We start from the raw sequence: 20,768 nt of genomic DNA on the forward strand, positions 1-20,768 counted from the left end.
GAATCAGATAAGAATGGAATTAAGTACAATTCTGATGAAATTAAGGAGTGTAGTGTTTCACAGTAGGAGTCATTACAGCATTCCCCATCTCCTGAACTACCCCTCTCAATTAACCCTTCATGGGTGGAGGGAGAAAGAGGAGGGAGAGGGGCAGAAACACAATCAACACCACCTATGAAGCAGCTTATGACAAGATTACAAAAAGCACTGGTTAAGGCTAAGAGAGAAGGATAGGATATATCTGATTTAATAAATGCATACCCTGTGATTGAAGAGTTTGATTCTTCAGGTCAAGCCAGGAGAAAGATACACTCCTTTTGATTTAGAAATAATTAAAGATTTGAAAAAGGGTCATATTCTTTTGGAGGCTATATCATCTTATATTAAGATGGTATTAGAGAATTTGGTTTATGACATTTTAACTCCTAGTGCTTGGAAATCTATATCAAGGAGATGTTTAGAACCTGGACAAAACTTATTGTGGCTTTTGGAGTATAGTGAGCTCTGTAGGATACAAGCCCAATGAAATAGGCAAACTGGAGTTAATATACAAATCACTTTTGACCAACTAGAAGGTAAAGGTCTTTACCTTTGCTTTAGCACAGATTAATTACCCCATAACAGCATATGAGCAAATTGCTGCTTCTGCTATAAAAGCATGGGGCTCCCTCCCAGGAAAAGGTGGAGGGGAAGCCTTCACAAAAATAGAGCAAGGTCCAAATTAGCCCTTTGCTGATTTTGTTGGATGTTTGCAAACAGCTGTCACCGAATTATTGGAGAAAATGCAGCTACAGGAATTATAAGACAACTGGCTAAGGAAAATGCTAATAAGGTTTGCAGAAGAATGATATGGGGAATACACAAAGATGCTCCTTTAGAGGAGATCATAAGACTCTGTGCCACAGTGGGCACAAATGGCTTTTTTACCCAAGCTATGATGCAGAACATGGGAAGACAAGGTCCCTCTTGGCAAGGGACTTCCAGAGAGACTCATTGATGCTTTCAATGTGGTAAAGTAGGGTATCTGAAAGCTCAATGTTGGCATAAAGGTAGAATGAGAAGACAGAGTGAGAGAATAAGACCCCAAACCCCATGTCCAAAATGCAACAGAGGCTTTCGTTGGGCCTCAAAATGTAGATTGACCCAGGGAAATGAGAGGTGGGGCCCAGCTCCAAGACCTCAAAACAAAAAACAGGTGGGACACGATGGTAGCTGAGGTTATACTCAGAGAGTCTTTAGAAGTTCAGGACTCTGATGTGATCACTCAGCAGAGAAGCAATCAGATGGGAGAAAGGGATTACAATTGGGGAGAATATAGGCTTTTTAACCAAACAGAAGGGCAATGTCCAGTATGAGCAGCTCCAATGTAATTGCCAGGTGATGAGATCTACAAAGTGGTAAATGCAAAGGATGAGATAGATTAACTGCTTGGGAGAAAGGGTTTGCTTGTATCGTTACAGATGGAGAAGGAATCTGATGGGTGCCAACAAGTGGTATTTGCCTTGTCCCTCGGAGAGAGACAGAAAAAGAGAAAAAAACCTCAAAACAAAGGAGAAGACCTAAGAAACATCTGACACTGAAAGAGCATGACTGATAATGAGACTGTTACAGAACTTCAGAACCAGCAGGAATCATTGGATTCCCTGAGACATGATGAGGCTATTGTAGGACTTCAAAACTTGCAGGAATCATGGATTCTCTGACACATGAAATAATGATTTTGGACTATTTCTAAGACTTATGGACATGTATAATTCCTCATGTTGATTCATGTTGTTTGTAATACCTCCTATGTTGATGGATTTATGTATACCTGTTTCAAGTGAGACCCTTCAGAAACCCACTAATCTGTTTTGATTCCCCATTTTCCTTTGGTTTTCATCTCCCTTCCTGAGACATCAGGGAGGGCATGACCACCTCCTTTTTTGGTGTTTTTTCACCCCTTTTTGAGGAGTTAGGGAAGGTGTGATCACCTCCTCTTTTGGGGTTCTCACTTTCTTGAGAAGTCAGGGAGAATGTGACCACTTTATTTTCTAAAACGAAAGAAAGTGGGAGATATTATGGGCCAGAACTCTGAAACAAGGATTCTTATGTTAAGTCAGTGGAATTGATAATACAATGGTTATCTAGTTTAGCATGGTGCTTAATAATTCTCTAGTTCAGTATGATTGATTTAATCTTACAACAAATAATGTTTCCTAGTGATATAATGATTGATTTATACTCAGTGTAGAGCATATAAACTGGGAGCCTCAGCCAGATTCATTCAGAGTTAGAGAAGACAAAAGACTGGAGGCGGGAACTCAAGCTCTCAGAGCCAAGGAGAGAGATTCATTCCATCTTTGGTCAGGCTCCTGGTGGCTCCCCTGGGGGACTGAGAGACAGATTCATTCACTTCATCTCACACCACCTTGGTGGCAGACTCTCCTACTCAGCTTCTCCACTGAAACCAAGACTCCAGAAGGCCTCTAAGAAAGCTAGCTGAGCACCAGGCAAGGAGACAAGACTTTGAAGGAGACATTTGGACTTTAACAGTTGGCTACTCTTACTATGATTATTCTGCTGAAACAAAGGCTGCCCAAGATCTCTAGAAAACCAAACAAGAACACTATACGAAGTCAATTCTGTTTCCGTTCTTTCCTACAAATACCATCAAATACAATTAAATCACTGTTGCTTCTTGCTACTAATGGTTTCAGCCAGATTGGTCTGCTAGCTGTTCCACAAACTTGTCATTGCATTTCCTGCCACAGTTGAAATCCTTTCTCTTCATTCCCACTTTATAGAATCCTTGGCTTTTTTTTTTTAACATCTTAGCCCACAAACTTCCTCCTTTAGGAAGCCCTTCCTAACCATCCTGGTTGTTAGTATTTTCTCCTTATTCAGAAAATCATATGTATCTTTGTTTGTTCTCCAGGTTAGAGCCTTTGATCTCCCGGTAGAATGTGTACTTTAAAGGCAGAGATTCTTTCATTCATACCACAAGAATTTGTCTTGTGATAGGAGCTTAATAAATACTTGTTGGGTTGGGCTGGATTGGATCAGATCCCAGAACTTTAGAGATCTTAAAGATCATCTAATCTAAAGGTGTCAAACTACACAACCAGCTTATAATGTATTTGGGAAATGTCGAACCAAATACATACAAATACAACAGAGTTCATATTAATTGTGGTTTTCTAAGTCAAAATTCATTTCCATTTGAATTTGACATTGCTAATCTGGTCCAGCCTGCTCATTTTACAAATGAAAAAAAAAGTAGGTGCAGAGGATTGAAGCGATTTCTCAGATCACTGAAGGGAGTTAGAATCCAAGTCCCCTGGAGCCCATTTCCATGACACTGTGGGCCTTCTTCAGCTCCTCTCCTGTGTCTGACCAGGGAAGACAAGGCAGGCTACAGTCCAAAAGTGTCCCCTCGGCTATTAATGGAGACTTGAGAATAAGGGAGAACACTTGTCTCACATCTAAAGCTTGTTCATGAGGCCAAAGTTTTAACAGGCCCATATTTGGAGATGGGCACTAGAGGATGCCAAGTGCACAGAGCATCCTCCTGAGTGCAAATCTGGCCTGAGACACATGCTAGCTGTGTGATCCTGGGCAAGTCATTTAACTTGGTGTGCCTCAGTTTCCTCATCTGTAAAATGAATCAGAAAAGGGAATGGAAAAGTGTCTTAAGAAAACCCCACATGGGGTCACGAAGAGTAGGACGTGACTAAAAAATGACTGAACAGTTGGGGATAGGGCAGAACTGATTCTTTTGGTGACAGGATAATGTGGGTCTTTTACCTTTTATCCCTGTGTCACCCCAAAGCTTCCATGTCACTCATGGGACACCATGAAGACAATCCAATTTTATCTTGTGGGAGCTGCATCTCTGAAATTGCTCAGGTGTGCCGAGGCTATCCCGTTGCTAACCCATAATTACATTGACTGTGAGAAACACTGAGATAGGATAATTACACAATTATGGTTTTGGTTTATTAATAATTGTGGCTGTTATTATATGCCAGAATGTTAATAGGATCCAGGAGAAGATTTGTACTTAAATCAGTCACAGAGCAAATGCTAGCATTTGGGAAAGAAACTTCTGCAAATGAATCTGCACCTTGAATAAGAGATAAGAGAATTAAAAATGGGCATTTAGTTTTTGAAAATGTAATATTTCTGGCTAAACATGTACACATTTTGGCAGTCAATCCTCAAAGATCTGTGAAATGCTTCTGTGCAGGCATTTTATCTAGCCTGGGGTCGGGGGATACAAGGATAAAAGAATAATAGACCCTTCCCTCAAGGAGCTTATATTCCAACTGAACATATAGGAATATATAAAATTTTCCCTCTCAGTTTGAAAGGAAGAAGTATACCAGGGCAAAATATCTGTGATGATTCTCCTTTTCTGTGTTTAAATCACTTTCCTTCAGGCTTTGATTTCTCTCTTTTCAAACCAATTCAAATTCAGTTTCTTCCTGTCTAGCATTGCAGGAGGCTTTAGAAACTAATGTGTTAATACCCGGTCAGCTCCAAGAGAATTCAAGGAAGAAGATTTCCTTGACATTTAAGGTAAAAATCTATTTCAGATGAAAATAGTTCTGGACTGGGGAGTCAGGAGACTGATCACAACTGGAGTCCCGGGTCTTCCACTAATGACTTATGGGACATTAGCCTCGTCCCTTTAACTCTGAACTTTAGCTCCCTTATTTCTAAAATATTAGAGTTAAACTCAGTGTTTGTTAAGTTCTTTCCAGCTCTGATGTTGTAAGAGGTAGCTCTACAGGTGGCCCAGTGCACAGTGCCCTGGACTTGGACAGAGGAAGACCTGAGTTCTCTGGATGAGCTCGGCAGATCATTTTAAAACAGGGGCAATGATAGCTCCCATCTTTCAGGGTTGTTGTGAGAATCGAATCAGACAATAAAGTGCTTTGTAAACCTTAAAGGCTTTGCAGTGCCGGCTAATATAATTAGCTGTCTGTGATGAGTAAATCAATCAGGATAGAGAGTGGGAACGTCCAGTAGGAATATGGAAACAGTTATGCACTCAAGATCAGGCCAGAAGCTCGCAGGTATTTCCAGACCTTATGGAGGAGATATCAGGTCATATTCTGAATGCTCGTGTCAGAGGGGAGCTGTGAGAAACAAGCCCCTGTGTATGATGAAGCTGAGAGAGGCAGGGATGGGGGAAGCTTGGTCAGAGCACTAAGAAGAGCATGTCTTCATGGAGAGAATAGGGAGGGTCAGGGAGGGAGAGAGGAAGAAGGGGAGACAGGACATGGGGGACATGATGTTGATAATAGGACAAGTGAGGAGGAAAGCCCAGGGATACACTGAGAGGGATTAGGGGTCAGGATGTGCATCCTAAGGCCCCTTCCTCTACACAGCAGTAACAATACTGTGGAGCCTCATCAGTTTCTGAATTATATATTGATTTCTCTAAAACACCCAGAGAGCTCCTTGTGAGTGACATGATTAGACCCAGAAATTCAGGTTTATGAGTTTAGTTGGTCTTCGACGTGTGCTCAGCTCCAAATGGCAAGAGCCAAGTGAAAGGCCAGTCCTTATTTCTGCATCTTCGGTAGCAGCAGCAGCTGGAGCGCCTACTCTTTAGGCAGTAACTGAGATGCAGAGAGTCCTCTGCCCTTTGAGGGCCTGACCCTCGACAAGCTGAAAAAGGAAAAGATCCCTAGTAATACGGGTGATCTCTGCCAGGTGCTGAGGCTTCCCAACACCCTATCTCCAAGCAGAGCCTGCACAGCAGGATCCGGCACCGATCCTGCAGACTTCCAGCAACCTGTGGCAGTTACACAGGGCCGACATGGAGAAGAATTCCTAATAATCAGAACTATTTTGGAAGGTTGTCTCGGGAGATGGGTGGATGACTTCATCACTGGGATTTGTGGTTCAAACATGGGGAGTGCAGTAGTTGGGCTAGGGCAGGCAGGGCTCAGCAGTAGGTTTGCAGGTGGAGACGATGAGATCCTGCTGCTGAAGGGTCATCTCAGCTCTCTGCTTCAGGGGCTGCTCCCACAGGAGCACGGTGGTGGGTTGCGCCCATTTCCAGAGGGCCATCAGACAGGAAGGCAGCTGGTGTGGGGGACGAGGAATGGTTCCAGTCCTCCCAAGGTTGGGAAAAATCCATGGGGTCATGTAGACTCAGACAAGACTGAAACCCCCTTATTGGGGTCATCTGAAAATGAAAAGACCACATTTGACACAGTGTATATGGAAATGGGTTGTGAGGGTCTCTGCAGGGGTCCTCAAACTTTTAAAATAGGGGGCCAGTTCACTGTCCCTCAGACTGTTGAAGGACCGGACTAGAGCAAAAACAAAAACTTTGTTTTGTGGGCCTTTAAATAAAAAACTTCATAGCCCTGGGGGAGGGGGATAACCATCCTCAGCTGCTGAATCTGGCCCACGGGCCATAGTTTGAGGACCCCTGGTGGGAGGCTAACTGCTATTAGGTGCCTGCCTGCCCCATCCTCAGTGCCCAAAGGTCGTTTTTTAAAAAGTTAACTCATGGTCCATAAATGGACATGCTCAGGGATTTGGTCGTTAGTGATTCATTCGTCCATCCATTTGTTCGTTCTTTCTCTCCCAGCTCCCAATATTCAAATGCAGAACAATAAAATACCAGAACTGATGATCTTGTGTTCCCCTTTTCCTAATCCTTTAAGGAAACAAAGGTCTTATTTCTTTACTCAAGCTGAATTTCATAGAAACAAAAATTTGGCCTCTAACTTAGTGCTGAAGAACCTAACAAGTCCAGCTCCTTTTTACATCAACCTGTAGCAAGCAATCGACTGATGTAAGCCCATGCTGTCTGAAGACATCGAGTCCATAATGAAAGTCACCAGAACAATAATTAGAATATCCTTGAGGCCTTCTTGTCCATTAGAAACTCCTCAGTACATCACATGCCTGACCAGCTGCGCCTCTGAACATTGTTGCCCTTAAATCCTCCTCGAAGCTTTGCTAATAACCACTTAATCCAGACCAAACATGACTGATGTTGACCAGAGAAGAAATGAGACGTTCGTCTTATCATTATTTGCACTAAGCACCAAATCCCATTAAAAAGAAAAAGGAACTTTATTCTCTTAAGCTCTTCAGACTCTGCTCTCTCAAGTACAGATGTGACTGGCTATTTAACTATAAGCCCTTGTGTTTTCACCTCTAGTTTCTCTTAACTGACAGAGCAGTTTCATTATGAAGTGCTAGCCTTGGATGCTTGGAATTCTCAGGGTCAAATCAAGATTTGGAAAATTGATGGGATAATGGTGATGTAAATGTCTAATGTCATTGATTCCCAGCCTTTCACCATAGATAGAAGTTCATTTAATTTAGGAAGTTTTTTTTCAAACTAAATTAAAAGAGGGGAGAAGAATTTAAAAGTTTTGTTCATAATAAAAGTAAATAATTCCCTACAATTCCCTTCATCATTGTTTCTTAACTGACACACTGAACAAAGAATTTTCTGGATGCCTCTTTTGCCCAGAGGAAAAAGGAATTAACAACTGGGCTTATCTGACCCACATGGAGCAGAAAGTTGTCAAATTATCAAACTATTTGGGGCTGTCTTAAGAATAAAGTCTTTATTTAAAGGAATTCATTCTTTATTTAAAGGAATATATCTCTGTAGAAGTGAATATTGGGATCAAAATCTAACTCTGGAAGGGACTTCAGAGGTTACGTGGTCTGCTCTTCTCATTTAACAGATAAAGTTGATGAAGCTCGAGGAAGTTAACTGCCTCCCCTAAATCACTGACCACAGTCACTGACACAGGTGGGATTTGAACTCAAGTCCTCTTATTCTAGGATTCTTAACCATTTCTGTGTCATGACCCCTTTTGACAGTCAGTCAGGCGAAACCTATGGACTCTTTCTCAGAATAATGTTTGTAAATACATTTTTTTTGAGATAAATATGCAATATCCTCCATCTAACACCACAGACATCTACTGATGGCAGATTAAAAATCCTTCCTCTAGAATCAGCCTTCTTCCCACTAGGCCATTCTTCCTCCCATTGTATTGCTGTTGTTTTGATGTGCATAAATAAAGAATAGGAATACTTTAGCCCCCATAGACTTATTTCTCTATTTAACATTGCCTGTGTAAAAATGAACACATAAGTCACACGTTTTTATTTACTTTTCCGTGTGCCTGATGTTTCCCACAGAAGAATATGAACTCTGAGGTCAGAGAATTGGCTTATTTTTGTATTTTATCTCCAGAGTCAAAAACGGTAAGTAGGTAGGTAGTAACAAGCATTTATTTAATCATTTACTAGGTGTAGCACTATGCTAAGTGCTAGAGATACAAATACAATAAAGAAGAGAGTCTCACACTCTAAGAGGGGAAGAGGGGACATACAAAGGAATTTGTTAGGGGTAGGTGTGAGAGGGGCCTGGTGGAAAAGTTCTTCCAGCCAGGAGCATAGCTGGGAGGGGGAGGAAACATGAGAAAGAAGAGTAGGTTAATTCATTAATAATGAGTATTAATAATGAGCTGAATATTGAAAAGTGTTTTTGAAGATAGTCTGCCTGCTTTTGGCCTCTGGAGGCAGGGGCTATTGTGGATCTGTTAGAAGGCAAAGCAGGATGGTGGAGCTGGCTATGGAAGGTCCAAAGCAGATTATTTGGCCAAGCTGTGAAGCTTTGAATAAACTTCATCCATAGCCTCCTGGCGGAGGACTGCTGATTTATTTGTTAAATGTGTTTCTGACTTAACAGCTAATATTAATCCTTGTCCTCGGTTTATTTTCTTAGAAAGCCACTGTAATCAATATATTGGAAAGATAAGTGGTTTTGGTGTCACAAGCCTTAGATCTTAGTGTCATTTCTGACATTTAATGACTTCAGCACCATGGGCAGGTCATTTGAATTCTTTGAGCAATTCTTCCTCATATATAAAATTGAGATAATGGGATTATATATTTAGAGAGAAATGGGACTTTGCTGTTGTTATCTAGTCATTTCAGTTGTTTCTGACCTCATTTAGTGATTTCTTGGCAAGGATACTGGAGTGTTTGCCAATTCCTTTTCTAGCTTATTTTACAAATGAGGAAACTGAGGCAGATAGGGTGAAGTGAGACTTACTCAGGATCACTCATCTAGTAAGTGTCTGAGGACGGATCTGAACTCAGAAAAGGGAGTCTTCCTAACTCCAGGTTGGGCACTCTATGTACTGTACCACCTACCATCAAGTCCTACTCTCTCATTTTACTGTCGAAGACATACTTAAGAAATGGATAAGCAGGATTTGAACTCAGGTCATTCTGACTCCAAGCCCAGAACTCTACCCAGTACATCACTTCCTTATTGGGCAATTGGGAGAAATAGATTTCATAAATTTAACGGCAGCAGCAGTGAGCAGTGAATACATTAACCAAGGTAGAAAGGTGGCCACTACACAGTAAGTTTGGCTGCATGAGCAGACCATCTCTAAAATTTGATGATTTTATAATATAAAATTTCTTCTTCTCTAGTTTTCTTTTCTCTCTTTTTTTAAATTAGAGAAGGTAGAGGAAGTGGTTAATTGGTCAGAACAAGCCTACCCCAGAGATACTGTGGTTTGATTCCAGACCCCTGAAATAAAGCAAATCACATAAATATTTTGTTTTCCCTTTGCATAGAGAAGTTATGTTTACACTATACTACAGTCTATTCAGTGAGCAATAGTATACCTAAAAATGTACATATTTTAATTTAAAAATACTTTGTGGCTAAATATTGCTAACCATCATCTGAGGCTTTAGCAATGGTGATCTCTTTGCTGATGGAGAGTCTCTCCTAGATGTTGATAGCTGCTCACTGATCATGGTGGTGGTTGCTTAAGTCAGAGTGGTGGCTGGTGGCATTTTTTGAAAATAAAACAAGAAGAAAATTTGCCACATTGATTCCCTTTCATATGGGAGCCCATTATAGGGTCATTAATGCTCTAATTTTAATTTTTTTGTGTGTCTCAGGGAATGAGGAAGGCTTGAGAGAAGGAGGGAGATGGGGAGCAGCTGGTTGATGGAACAGTCAGAACACACAACATTTATCCATTAACCTTTCTGTCCTATACAGGCATGACTTGTGGATACCCCAAAACAATGAGAACAGTAGCATCAAAGATCACTGATCACAGATCAATGTAATGGATACAGTCATAAAAATGAACACGTGTAAAATATTGCGAGAATTACCAAAATGTGCCGCAGAGACAGGCACCTGCCATTGGAAAAATGGCGCCCATGGAAAGCAGGGTTGTCATAAACCTTTAATTTGTAAAAAATGCAACATCTGCAAAATGCCATAAAGCAAAGTACAGTAAAACTAAGTTTGCCTGTAATGGCTTTGACCTTTCTTGAGGCTTCAAACCTTAAATGAATTCAGGTCTTGTACTGATGGATCCTTCTTTGCATTGTGGGTCTGGACCTCATCATGCTTTGTGATCTTTATCTTTATTTCCTCATAAATTCCCCATAGAAAATCCACCTAATATACTGGTAACCTTTGTCTAGACCTTTTTTACATTTTATGGGTACTGGTCCATCTGTCATCTCTCCCTTCCATCCTATGACCACTTTGCTCCTCTTCTAATCTTTATATTTCCTGTGTAATATTTCTCATGTCACTTTCTTCACATAGAACACTGTTGGAAATATATTTTCATGGGTGCAGATTTCTTGTGTCCACTATCCAGTGCCCTTGGGGAAACTTTGATTGTGCCCACTATTCACTGCCCTCGGGGGCATCTTGATTGTGCCCACTATCTAGTACCCTTGGGGGGAACCTTGATTATGCCCACCATCTTGATTCTTCAGAAACCATTCTTTTATGATTCAAAACCATGTAGCACCACTGGGAGAATAGTCATATTAGAAAGAAGGGTTTTCCATCAGAGATCAATTTGCACTTGTTGAAAGCTCTGCATTTTCCCAAATGAAATCTGGCCTGATCTTTTCTTCCTCTTCAAATGTGGGCCCAACTTCAGAGATATTCAGAGATAATTATTAATTATTTTGAGCTGTTGCTAACAAGCCAGGCAAAAGAGAAAAAAAAACCCAAAGAGGTTCCCTAGTGTTATGGAGAATGTCCTAAGGTGTCCAAGTGGGAGAGTTATCAGAGAGTGAACCATATCAAGTGGTCTTAGCTCAGGGTGACAATATCCCAGAATATTACACAGATTAATTCCTCATTGATACACAGCTACTCAGATAAAAGACATCAGTCTTAACATTGTGCAGAAGTAAACCCCAGAGGCTCAGAAATGCTTATTGTCCAGACTGGGGCACACATTTTGGATGGTTGGCTCATTGACTGCATCTATCGTTCCGTATGTCCAAGGCAAGCACTACAAGTGGACAGTGGTCTAGATACAGAACCGAAAGCTTGTTATACTAATGTGATGTCTCAGTCTTAATCATTTTGGTTGCATATGGTGAAATATTGCTCTGTGGTTTAATTTTTCCCCCTTCCTTCTGTGAAGAGTGACTTTCTTTTAATGAACTGCTGGGGTACAGACTAACACGCCTGCACATTTGTTTTTCTATAATTCTAAACTAACTGGTGCCTGAAGAACTTAAAAAGCCATTATGCCTGTGATTTAAAATAGCCAATAATAAGAACACTTACTTACCATTTCTGCGTTCAAAAGCTTTGCCACTTTGAGCTAGTCTACATAATAATATTCCTGGAAGTTTAATTAGTATTACATTATAAGTGCTTTTTTCCAGATGGGGAAGCTGAAAGTCCAAGTGCTTATAAATTACTTTTCTGGCTCAACTTTCGAGCAGGGACTGTCTCACTTATTGTTGTCTCTCCCCTGGCCCTTAGCAAGTCACATTGTGCAGTTTTTAAATCAGACCTGGGAATTGTCAGTGAGACCCCCCCCCCCCAGTACCAATGTGGGTAAGTACCTTTCTTAGAGAGTCTAGAATTTTCTACAAAGGTTTAGTGACCTCCCTCCAGGATTTGATAACCACATTGTGTCCGAGGTGACACGATTTCAGATTTTAGCTCAGGTCCTTCTGACTCTGAGCCAGCTCTCCGACCACCCAACTATGCTGGTGTTCAATGAACATTTAGAAAGTGAATGAGTGTTCTTTGTCACACTGTCACTGTGAGTCAATCAATCCTGCATTAATTATTAATTAGCAAATGTCAACAGAGTGATGAGCTCAAAGGTGTGCACTGAAGAATGAAGGAAAGGAGATGGGAAGTCATGGATCACAGTGAGCCTTAGCTTCCAAATCACAGGTTCCTGAGGATACTTTTCTACTAGACCAGCCGTTCTCTTGACATACATATAAGGTTTCTCTGACCTTAAAGCACAATATAAATGTGAGCTGTTCCCATTTTCACCATTTGTGTTTGTAGTTGTGCTCTGTGAGAACACGCACAGGAGAAGAATAAAGTGAGTCATGTACAGAAGAACTAAGTGAGTCCATTCTGGAAGTGATCACAACGTGGAAAGGAGGAGCTTTAGAAGTGTCATGGGAGGCAATCAGTTAGTTAGAAGTTACCCATGGTGAGAGGAAGCAAGATAGAAATGAGAAAAAGTCCAGACAGTAAGAGATTCAAGGGGAAGAAAGAAATTTTGAAGTTGTTGGCCATCGGGCAAAGACTGGACAGAGCATAAAACAGAACTGACAGATTGGAAGGAGAAGGAGAAATTGAAGGAGTGAGAGGATGGCAGAATGGAAGAAAGAGAATATGGCCAATAGCTACCATTGAGATGGCTGGCCATTTGCCCCAGCTGAGTGGGAGAGGAAGGGAGCCCCGATCTGTGCTGATAGAAGAAAAGAATAGAGGGACTGGGGGTCATGATGAGGGTGGAGAGCAAGTTGAGGAGGAGGTAACATGTCAGAGGTAGAGGGAAAAGAGAATGCTGTTATCGCAAAGTGTAACAAGAATGACTAGTTTGGGGGCTAAGATGAGGCAGCAGGATGGGGGAGATGGGAGCGGTGGGCATAAGCTAAGAGAATATTGAGAATAAAAGAATGGAAAGTCATGAAGAAGGTCAAGTGGCATCCCAGGAAAAAGGTGTGTGTGTGTGTGTGTGTGTGTGTGTGTGTTGGAGCATGGTTTTTTGTTCACAGATGATTGTACACTCAAAGTAGTCTCTGAGGCTGAGATACAACAAAGCAGGGATAGATTCTCCTTTTCTTTTTTCTTTTTCTTTTCTTTTCTTGCTTTTTTTTTTTAGCAAGAAACTATTTGTTTATTTTTTATATTAGGTTTCCAGCACACAACCTGGAAGTATAATGGTTCAGAGCCTTCTCCTGTTCCTAATCAGTTTAGAAGCTGAGCTGCTTTGTTGCTGACCTGGTCCAGTTCGCCTCACCCAGTAGCTCCATTTCACTTTAGCCTTCCTCCCACTGCCCCCGCTCCTTGAAGCTCATCCGACTTCTCAAGGACACTCAATCAGCTTTAGCTCGACTGCGTCTCAAAACTCCTGAACTCAAGTGATCCACCTGGCTCAACTCCTCCGAGTAGCAAGGATTACAGGGATATGACACCGTACCCAGAGCAATAAGATTTTAATGTCTCATTTCCATTAAGAAGTAAACACTGCTTATTCTAGAATCATAATCTTTTCCAATCTCTTCTCTCAGATGAATTTCCTACTCTTTTCTTACATATGCCTATTGTTTTATTCAAAGCAAAGATTCGGAACTTTTAAAATTATCTATTTCCATCTCCATGCCTTTACTGATGCTCCTTTTGAGCTGAACATTTTCTCCTGTAATGCCTCAGTTTCCCCGAATTATTATGGTATATCCTGAATAAAATTTTTGTGGCCACCTCCCCTTCCTTATCCCATTAAACTGTGGCCACTCTCACATTGAATCAAAAACCCCACGTGGCTTATCTCAAACGCCTGGGGAGTGCTCTCTCTCTCCTGTCCCAGACTTTCTGCCTCCTATTCCCAACCTTCTTGACCCCCAACCTGTCAGGGCTAAAGTTAGGATCCTTTCTGAAACTACGATTTACCCAGTGTTTCCCCCCCCCACCCCCCGCTTTGCCTTTGTTTTCCTTATAACTAAAGCCCTTTAAAAGGTCTGTGTCTAAATTGCTAGGGGTCGGGCATCTTTTAGACAAGAGTCTTGTCCCACCGGCTAGCCCAAATTCTTCACTATTAAAATATTAAAACCCAATCTCTGTCTTGCCTCAGTTTCTCCACTTGCCATATGCTGAAATCATCCTCATTGTTCAAGGATGAGCTAAAATGTAACCTTTTCCAGGAAGACTTGTAATCTCCAGGGTAGAGAAGTAAGGCATTCTTTGAATTGACTTGGATTTATTTTTATTATTTAATATTTTCCCCCAGTTACTTTCAAACAAAACAAAATTTCTTTTTACATTTGTTTCTAAAAGTTTTGAGTTCTAGGTTCTCTCGCAGGGATGGATTTTTCTAATGTTTGTGCTAATTTTAAGCTAACCATTAATGTTAAGAAAACACAGGTTTTCTTAAGCTGGCGCCACTCCACCCATACATGGAAACCATTGCTTACAGCCAATGGAGAAACACTAAATATTGTGAATAAACCCACCGCGGGTCGGAGGTTTGCTTCCAGGGATGTTCCCCCCGATGGTGAGGTTGGGCCGCACGTTCCAGAGCCGGCTCAGAACGAAGTCTGGGGGAAGAGCCGGCGGACGGCCCGGCAGACCCAAGGCCTAAGAGTTCGACCACACCACTGTATGGCTGGGAAGCCCGGGCGGGCCACTGGCCCGGGCGGGAACGGGATCGCTTCCATTCGTTGTCTCCCGAAGGTTCTGCAGGCCCCCGGCAGGAGAAGGGACCAGGCTCGGGCCCTCCCCCAGACTCACCGCCGGCCTTCGGACCCCGCCACAGAGAGCGCAGCGCGCCCGGCCGGCCCTGCCAAACGCGCCTCTGCCTCCGACTGTTGTAGGGGGATTCACACCGGGCGGCGACCCTTCGGGGTCTCTCTGGATTGCACCAAGTGGGAGTCGCCGGCACAGGCCCGCCCGGCATGGCGTCCCCTCCTCAGAGAGGGCGCTCCCCGAGCAAAGCGGGACGGCAGGCCGACAAAGGGAGGAGACGTCCCGGCTCCAAACGTTCCGATGTGCGCCCGGCCTGGGCTGAACTCCCGGTGGTCTGTGAGCCCCAGCGCGACACATGGTGATGTCGTTGCTGTTCTCTTTGAGAACAAAGGACCACAGCCAGCAGCCTGCACACACAGACACACTCCCACTCTCACACTCACTCACACACACATACAGACACACACACACTCACACATACATACACACTCACTCATGCACACTCATGCTCACTCACACACACACTCACACACAGACACACTCACACTCTTACACTCACACACACACACACACACACACACACACACACCAATCAGCACGGAATGTCTGCCTTTGTCAAATTGCTAGCACGTGAGGGGCAGTTCTGCTTAGGAGAGAATGAAAACAAATAACAACCGTTGTTCACAGTGTGACCTTTAATCACAGCCTACCTTGCACTCATAATACAGCTGTCTCTAAAGAGCTTACGGCACTTTTCATATTATTGTTTTTTTAATCTAATCTCCAAAACATCCCCAGGAGCTTGGCGTCAAGTATTGTAATCATCATCAGTCCCGTATTACATCTGGGGAAAGAGAATTAGCGATTGAGTCTCTTATTTTTAGGAAATATAGAACCATCCATTTTGGTCTCGGCTTCCTGCAGCCTTCCCAGCCTTCCTTCACTTGCCCCTCTGCACGTACACCGTGGCCCAGTGGTCCTGCCTCTGGGACGCCCCTCCCACCCCGTCTCTCTGCTTTGAACATTTCCCTGACTGTTCTTCATGCCCCGAACTTTCCTCCTACTCGTACCTGCCTCCTGGCTTTCCTTTGTCTCAGACTTTTTCTCGAGGGTGGGGGCTGTTTCTTGCCTTTGCTTGTATCCCCAGTACTTAGTGCAGTGCCAGGCTTTTTTGACAGAAATATTTGAATCAAAAGCAGCCCTTGGAGCACTTCCCTTTCAACATGCTCCTTATAGTATCATTTTCCCGTGTACATACCCTTGTTCCCTCAGTAGATTGGAAACTCCTTTGGGAAAAGGGACTATCAACGTCAGTGTTGTCAGATAGATATGGTTACGCTCAGATAGAAATATGGGCAGTGGAGAAGCACCAGGCCCAGAGTCAAGAAGCTCTAAGTTTAAATCTGGCCTCACGTGACCCTGGACAGGTCACTTAATCCTGGGTGCCTCAGTTTCCTCATCTGTAAAATGACCTAGAGAAGGAAATGGCAAAGCACTCCAGTATTTCTTCCAAGAAAACCCTAAATAGGACTCATAAAGACCCCTGCAGGTTGCATAATTTAGAAAAACATATTAACATAGCCTTTGCTCTGTTGCATTTTTATTTATTTTGTTAAATATTCCCATTTACATCTTAATACAATTGGGATTGCACATCTGGAAGCTTGTCTCGGTATTTGACCCCTCTGATCTAGATTATAGAGTTTATATTCTTTATTCCATATTATATTCTCTATTTAGAATTGGAAGGGAGTTTAGAGCTACCCTGGGAGAATCTCCTAATTTTACAGATGAAAAAACAAGCCCAGAAGAGTTAAGAAGTTTGTCCAAGTCACAGAATATGAGAACTAGAGGGGAAAAATCAGCTCTAAATCTCTGATCCTGTAGATTCATACTGGATTCAGATCCCCTTCTCTGTTGGCATAAGAGCGACTGGGCTTTAAGAGATTGCGTCATTGTGAGCAGTAAACTCTCGAAAGCTGGAAGACTTGGGGTAGGCAGTCTCTGGATGAATTGGGTGTCTGCCATCTGGGGACCAGCCCATCTAATGAGAGCCCAGAAAGTCATCCAGATCAACTCACTAAAGAATCAACTGAAATGTGGAAGGCCCTTCTGTATGCCTCGGACAGAGTGCCCTCGTGGATGAACCATTTGAAGAATTAATATAAGAATTAAATTAGGAAATTAAGCAAAAGTCATTAATACACAACACAAGGAGGAAAATTAAAGTTGTCTGAACTTTAATAGGTAGTAATAGGTAAATAGAATGGATTGAAAAATCTCTGAATGGTTGTGCTGTATGAAAGTAGAATGAATTGACTCAATTCCATTTATCATGTATTTGCTCTGGAGAGATAAAGACAAGCAAAAAACCCCAAACAAAAAAACAGTCCTGGATTCTGAGACATTAGAGAGTAATGGAGGGACAACATGCAATGCTCGATGTACAAATGACACACACACACACACACACACACACACACACATATATGTATATATATATGTTATATATATACATATATATATACATACACACACATACACATATGTGTGTATATGTATATATAAATATATACATATATACATCTATATATCTACATTTAGAAAAATAGGTGTGTGTTTATATATATGTGTATATATATATACATATATATATGATCTATTGAAGATAATTTTAGAAGAAGGGCACTGACCTTAATGGATTTTGGGAAAGACTCTGGGTAGAAGGTAGGACTTTAGGTGAGATCTGAACAAAGTCAGGGAGATGAAGGAGGGAAAAGTTCAAAGGATGGGAGCCAGCCAGGAAACATGCCTGGAGTCGGGAGGTGACATGTCTAGTGGGAAGAACATGGAGGCCGGTGTGACCAGATCACAGAGGATGTGGGCAGGTGGCAGGTGTAAGGAGCCAGAAATCGAAGAAAGGGGCAAAGTTCTGAAGGGCTTTGGAGCCAAGAGAAGTATTTTCTTTTTGAGAGTGGAGGTCACTGGAACTGACCAGGGGAAGGGGAGTGATGTGGTCAGATGTGTGTTTTTGGAAGATCAGCCTCAGAGGTGAATGGAGGCTGGGCTAGAGGGGGAGAGGTTCGAATTAGGCAGATACCCCAGCTGCCGTTCAGGTGTGAGGTGACGAGGGCCCACCCAGCATGGAGGCTGGGCCAAGAGACAAGAAGGGGACACAAGATTAGAGAGTCTCCCATCCCTGGAGATCTTCCATTCTTGTAGGATATGCACTTCAGGGACTCTGAACTCCTTTCTTTTGTGGGAAGAGAAAATGAAAATCAAATATGGAAGAAAGCTAAAAGATGAGAATCAGAGAAGATCAAAACTAACAAATAAGGATTTCAAGAAAAAATAGAGGAGAATAGCGGGAGGCGGAGGGAATATCAGTGGATTATAAATAAAAGAAATGAAGGATGAATAGGAGCTCATGCAGGAAATATAGTGCATGAAATAAGAAAGATAAAACAGCTTATTTAGGCTGAAATTAATTCACAAAACTAGGTTGTTCATTCTGTTCTTAACTGTATTTTCTTCCTGCAAAAGGCCTAGTAAATCCTACTAAAAACCCTCATTATCCCCTGAGCTTTCACCAGTGGTATCTCTGATTCTTATGAGCCTGGTTCTCCTGTCCTTGTCAAAAGACCAAGTGGAGAAGCTCTTTCTGCATCACTCTGTAGTCACTGTTAACTCTTTGCTTTGGGGAATCTCAGCAGCCCAGAGATGGCTCCCTGCCTCACTGTAGTGGGTTATATCCTTTTAATCTCACACTCTCCTTAAATACCCCCCCCATCTTGGAAACTAGAGTTTCTGTGGCTGAAGCAACTCGTGAATCTTCTTGAGCTTTTTTATGGAAGCAGGGGCTCGGTTGCCAGGAAGATGGCTTCTCTCCAAGGCTAGACTCAAAGAGTTTTTGGTTTTGTGGGATCACCTCGGGTTTGTTCTTAGAGCGGCTTAAGATCATAAATTAAGACCTAGAAGGAAACTTCCATGCCATCAAGTCCAACCCTTTCATTTCACACATAAGGAAACTGAGGCAGAGGGAAGTCAAGTGACTTGCCTGTATTACACAGCTAATCAGCTCAAGATAGGATTTGAACTGAGTACTGCCGTCCTCTCAACTCTTGTGCTCCATCAGTAAAGGGCTTTAATGGAGATTACTTTTTGTGGTAAAATTCATTTTGATTCATGCTCCTCACCGAGACTTGTGCTTAATGGTAATGAGCTCTTTGGGGCTTGCCCTTTGTGACCTGCTGCTGTAACCCTTGCCTCCCAAACCCTCCATGCTGTTGAAACTCCGTAAGTTCATATTGACTATAAAAAGGAGAGAATCGATTTCCAAAGGTGAACTTTCAAAGGGCAATGTGAGTCAGTTTACTTTTCCCTAAACTGAATTCTTCTCCCCTGTTTGCACATCGCCGTTCTGCAAAGGAACTATCCTTATCTCCTGGTAAAGCATCAGTTCCAAAGTCATCCCAAATGTATGAGATGCATGGGTGCACCCCCGTGCACCCCCACCCCCACACACATCCACCCCCTTTCCTCACCCGTGCCCTTTAATCTTGCTCTCTTTCCCTGTTGCCTGAACTGTTGGTGTGTTCTAATAAGGAGGCTGACAAAGGATGGATCTCTGTTATTTTGCACTAGCTGCTGTTTGTTATTCACTTACCCAGAGACCTTGAAAGCTACAGCAAAACCCTAATTTCCAATCTCCTATTCTTTCTAACGTGCATGGCCTTTGCTTTCTTGTGACTTGAAATCTCTTTGGCTTCCAAGGAGAGCTTGAGGGAGAATGGGAGGGAAGAGAGACAGGGGTCCAATTTTTCCTCTTCCAGAGACAGCTGGCGATTACTCAGGGTTTATGCAAATAAAGGTCAAAGCCATTTCCTTGAAAGGATGGTAAGCATTGCTTTCAAGAAGGCTCCTCAAATTGCCAGGAAAGGTACCTAAGGAGGGGGCTGAAGGTGAATCTAACCTCAAGCATCACTGCTAACCAAACTGGAGCATCACAAGCATTCCCTTTTTGGTGTTTTCATCTGGTCTGGTTTCATATTCCCAGTCCCATCTCCCATTTCTTTATAAAACTCTGGTCTAGTGAAAAGTTTTAGACTTATGTCACAAGTCTCAGTTTTCTTCAATTGGAGTAAAAGAAATAATAACTGGTATTTACATGCAAGATTTATGCATCTTAGATTGAGAAGAAACCTTAGAGGGTCTCTAGACACAACTGCCTCATTTTACAGAAAACTAAGGTCAAAAAGTTAAATGATTTTCCTGAAGTTATTCACACAGGTCTTCAACTCCACATCCCATTTTCTTTTAACTGTATCACACGGCAAATTAAATAGCTCCTTCTGAATGAATTAGAAGTATAGATTATTGTTGCTTAGTCGTGTCTCACCCCATTTGGGGTTTTCTTGGCAAAGATACTAGTTTGCCACGTCCTTCTCCAGCTCATTTTACAGATGAGAAAACTGAGGCAGACAGGATAAAGTGGCTTGTGGTCTGAGGCCACATTTGAATTTAAGTCTACCTAACTGCAGGCAGAGCCACCAAGCTGCCAGACATCAATTAAGTCTTTTATAGTATGTGTCAGGGACTGGGGACATAAATCCAAATTACAAGGAATGTGACTGGACCAGACAACAACAGAGCCTTATGTCCTTTTTAGTAGGAAGGTTGGGACCCATTTGATTTAATGACTGTTCTGAGATCCCTTTAGGTAATTGATGTAGGGAAGATCATATAATTTTGAATAGGAAGGGATTATTAGCTTCATTCTACAGATGAGAAAACTGATATAAAAAGGGGGAAGTGATGTCCTCGGGAGGTAACATGCATAGAAAGGGGCAGAGTTAAAACCCACATTCAAGACTTCTGATGATAGATGATACAGCCAAGTATCAAGAGAAGCAGCCTGCTAACTTATGTAACAGAAAGGGGAGAAGCCTTATGTGGGCCATCGCAGTGAGAAGCATATGTGCATTACCCTGGCTTCTTAAGG

The 20,768-nt window shown here is 42.3% G+C and overlaps 1 protein-coding gene across 2 annotated transcripts in view; it reads left to right on the forward strand.

Moving 5' to 3' along the window:
* Nucleotides 1–20,768, forward strand: part of NEK11 (NIMA related kinase 11) — a 272,127-nt gene that overhangs the window by 198,039 nt on the left and 53,320 nt on the right. Inside the window, exon 15 of one of the 2 annotated variants that reach the window (XM_051962722.1) lies at nt 13,219–14,133. The exons of the other annotated variant lie outside the window; for it this stretch is intronic. Coding sequence (XP_051818682.1) covers nt 13,219–13,289 — 71 coding nt within the window. The 3' untranslated portion in view covers nt 13,290–14,133. Of the gene's footprint in view, nt 1–13,218; nt 14,134–20,768 lie in introns of those variants that run through there. 2 annotated transcript variants of the gene reach the window in all.

Source organism: Antechinus flavipes, chromosome 5 (genome assembly GCF_016432865.1).
Source record: "Antechinus flavipes isolate AdamAnt ecotype Samford, QLD, Australia chromosome 5, AdamAnt_v2, whole genome shotgun sequence".
In the NCBI taxonomy this organism is placed as follows: Eukaryota; Metazoa; Chordata; class Mammalia; order Dasyuromorphia; family Dasyuridae; genus Antechinus; species Antechinus flavipes.